Source organism: Penaeus vannamei, chromosome 42 (assembly GCF_042767895.1).
Source record: "Penaeus vannamei isolate JL-2024 chromosome 42, ASM4276789v1, whole genome shotgun sequence".
NCBI lineage: Eukaryota > Metazoa > Arthropoda > Malacostraca > Decapoda > Penaeidae > Penaeus > Penaeus vannamei.
In genome coordinates, this window is record NC_091590.1 from 17,618,443 (window position 1) to 17,620,942 (window position 2,500).

The 2,500-nt window shown below is 36.9% G+C and overlaps 2 protein-coding genes across 2 annotated transcripts in view; one reads left to right on the forward strand and one right to left on the reverse strand.

Annotated features, from left to right (window-relative positions):
- The window catches only part of LOC138860666 (uncharacterized), a 2,721-nt gene extending 2,513 nt beyond the window's left edge, over positions 1-208 (reverse strand). The window contains exon 1 of the mRNA XM_070118680.1: positions 131-208. Within this exon, the coding sequence (XP_069974781.1) occupies positions 131-208 (78 nt within the window). The remainder of the gene's footprint in view (positions 1-130) is intronic.
- Positions 209-210: 2 nt separating this feature from the next.
- LOC138860667 (uncharacterized) overlaps positions 211-2,500 on the forward strand; it is a 3,893-nt gene continuing 1,603 nt past the window's right edge. The window contains exons 1-2 of the mRNA XM_070118681.1: positions 211-352; positions 1,407-2,500. The exon at positions 1,407-2,500 is cut by the window's right edge and continues 1,410 nt beyond it. Of these exons, the coding sequence (XP_069974782.1) occupies positions 211-352; positions 1,407-2,500 (1,236 nt within the window). The remainder of the gene's footprint in view (positions 353-1,406) is intronic.

Here is a 2,500-nt window from a genome sequence, read left to right on the forward strand (position 1 = left end):
GACATAATTTTAAACAAAACAACCTCCTCACTCTTAAACTCGTATGGCCTGAACAAGACGACATACAGGAAATTATTGGACATAGCCGCACACAACTCAGTGTTTACCTTCAATGGCTCTATTTACACACAGGTAGACGGTGTAGCAATGGGATCACCACTTGGCCCTTGTTATGCCAATACTTTCCTTTGCCATCATGAACAAACATGGATGAATGACTGCCCTGCTAATTTCAAACCTATTTTATATCGCCGTTATATGGATGATACCTTTTTACTCTTTAACGACCCCTCTCACATTAATCCTTTCCTCTCATACTTGAACTCACAACACCCCAATATAAAATTCACTTGTGAGACTGAACAAAATAACAAACTATCATTTCTTGACACTTCCATAACTTTTCATAACAATTGTTTCTACACCAGTACCTACAGGAAACCCACATTTACTGGCCTTGGGCTTCATTACCTCAGCTACATACCTCATATTTACAAGTTAAACAGCCTCACAACACTTATCAACCGAGCTTATAACATTTGTTCAACTTGGGCTAGTTTCCATGACGAAGCTTCATTCTTAAGTAAATATTTTACTACAAATGGGTATCCATCTTACCTATTTTATAAAGCCCTACGCAAATTTCTAAGTCAGAAATTCAACCCTAAACCTGCATCTGCCACAGTTAACAAAGACATTAAATATATAAAACTCCCATATATGGGCGGTCTTAGTTTTGATCTCAGAAAATCATTAAACAAAATTCTCAGGCGTTGCTATCCTCAGATCAGTTTTCGATTCGTTTTTTACAATAATAACACCGTTGGTAATTTCTTAAAGAATAAAGAGATGTGTAACTCTGAACTATGTTCGAATGTGGTTTACCTGTTTACTTGTCCTAGCTGTCAGGCTAGGTATGTGGGATCCACCTCACGATGGCTCCGCCACCGCATTCTCGAACACAAAGGCAAGTCCATCAGGACAGGCCTGCAACTGAGTAAACCATCCTTCTCAGCAATCAGAGAGCATTCTCACCTCCACAATCACCCTTTCAGCAATACTGATTTCAAAATCTTGACCTCCCATCTTAACAGATTTGACCTCATCATAGCCGAGTCACTCCACATCCAAACAATGAAACCAGAGCTAAACAACACTGCCACTGCAACCACCCTGTTTACCATATAAACTATCAAAAGAACCCATAGCTTGGTTAGTACCTGTTACTGCTCACCAACTTGTTTTTACGATCTTTTGATATTGTTTTTCTATTATATTGTTTGTATGTTTTGTATTATAATTTGTTTGTATTTTTAAATTAATTTTTGTTGTTTTTTGTTATAGCACTGATGATGGAGATTGCATCTCCGAAACGTATGCAATTGCAATAATGAAGTTCTTCTCAGCCGTGTTGGTTTTCTTCTTCCTGATAAGAATTCGATTCCCACGGGACTCATCTATAACCCATTATATACTGAAGAAATACGGCAAGAATACTCTGGACCTCTACAGGAAAATTGAAAGGAATTCTTTCCGCTCCAAGAAAGTAGAAAAAGACTTAAAATTCCTAGAGATCTGTAAATGTTACGGAACCATACCAGACTTTATTAAATTTAGAGTGTATTGTCCCACATTCCAAACTACCAGGACATATCGTTCTTGGTGCTTCGATCTTTTGGACTGGGAAATAGATAAACAAAAGAAAAAGATCCCTACCATCAAAAAGAAACTGGAGGATGACACCACTCTCCTCACTTCCTGTATTTCCTATTTCGATTCCAAATGTTTATTATCCCTCAATGAACGAAATATGGAAAAGAAATTATGTAAGGTTGATTTCAGACACAATAAGAAATTAACTAAGCTAGGAATTGACCTAAACAAAAAAGTGGACAAGAATAAGGTTATTTTCAACTTTTCTGATCGGATATTATCAGATGAACAAAAAGAAGTCCTTTCTTTAGGTTTCGATTATTGTATACCACCCAGTACCATTCCCCATAACCAGTTCTTTCTTTGTTTTGAAAAACTATGTCACACCATCAAAAACTGTGAGATTTACAAAGATAGATGGAATCATATCACCAACAGCATTTCTACTGTGGCACACGATACTTACAAGAAATTCAAATGTCATGTCAAGAGTATTCATACTCCATATCCCTCCCTTACACTCCTAATAGCTCTAAGAGATGATAACAATATTGTTATCACAAAGCCAGATAAGGGACGTGGAGTTGTTATCCTAAACAGAGATGACTATTTTAGTAAACTAAACACGATACTTAGTGATTCCTCCAAATTTAAACCAATCATGTCTGACACTGCCACTCATCTACTGAAATTAGAAGATAAACTAAACAGACTCTTACGCTCGATAAGAACATCTATCGGAGAAATGACTTATAATCTCCTGACTATATCTGGCTCAAAACCTGGTCGCTTATATGGCCTTCCTAAAATTCATAAAATTGGTCAGCCTTTACGCCCCATCATCTCT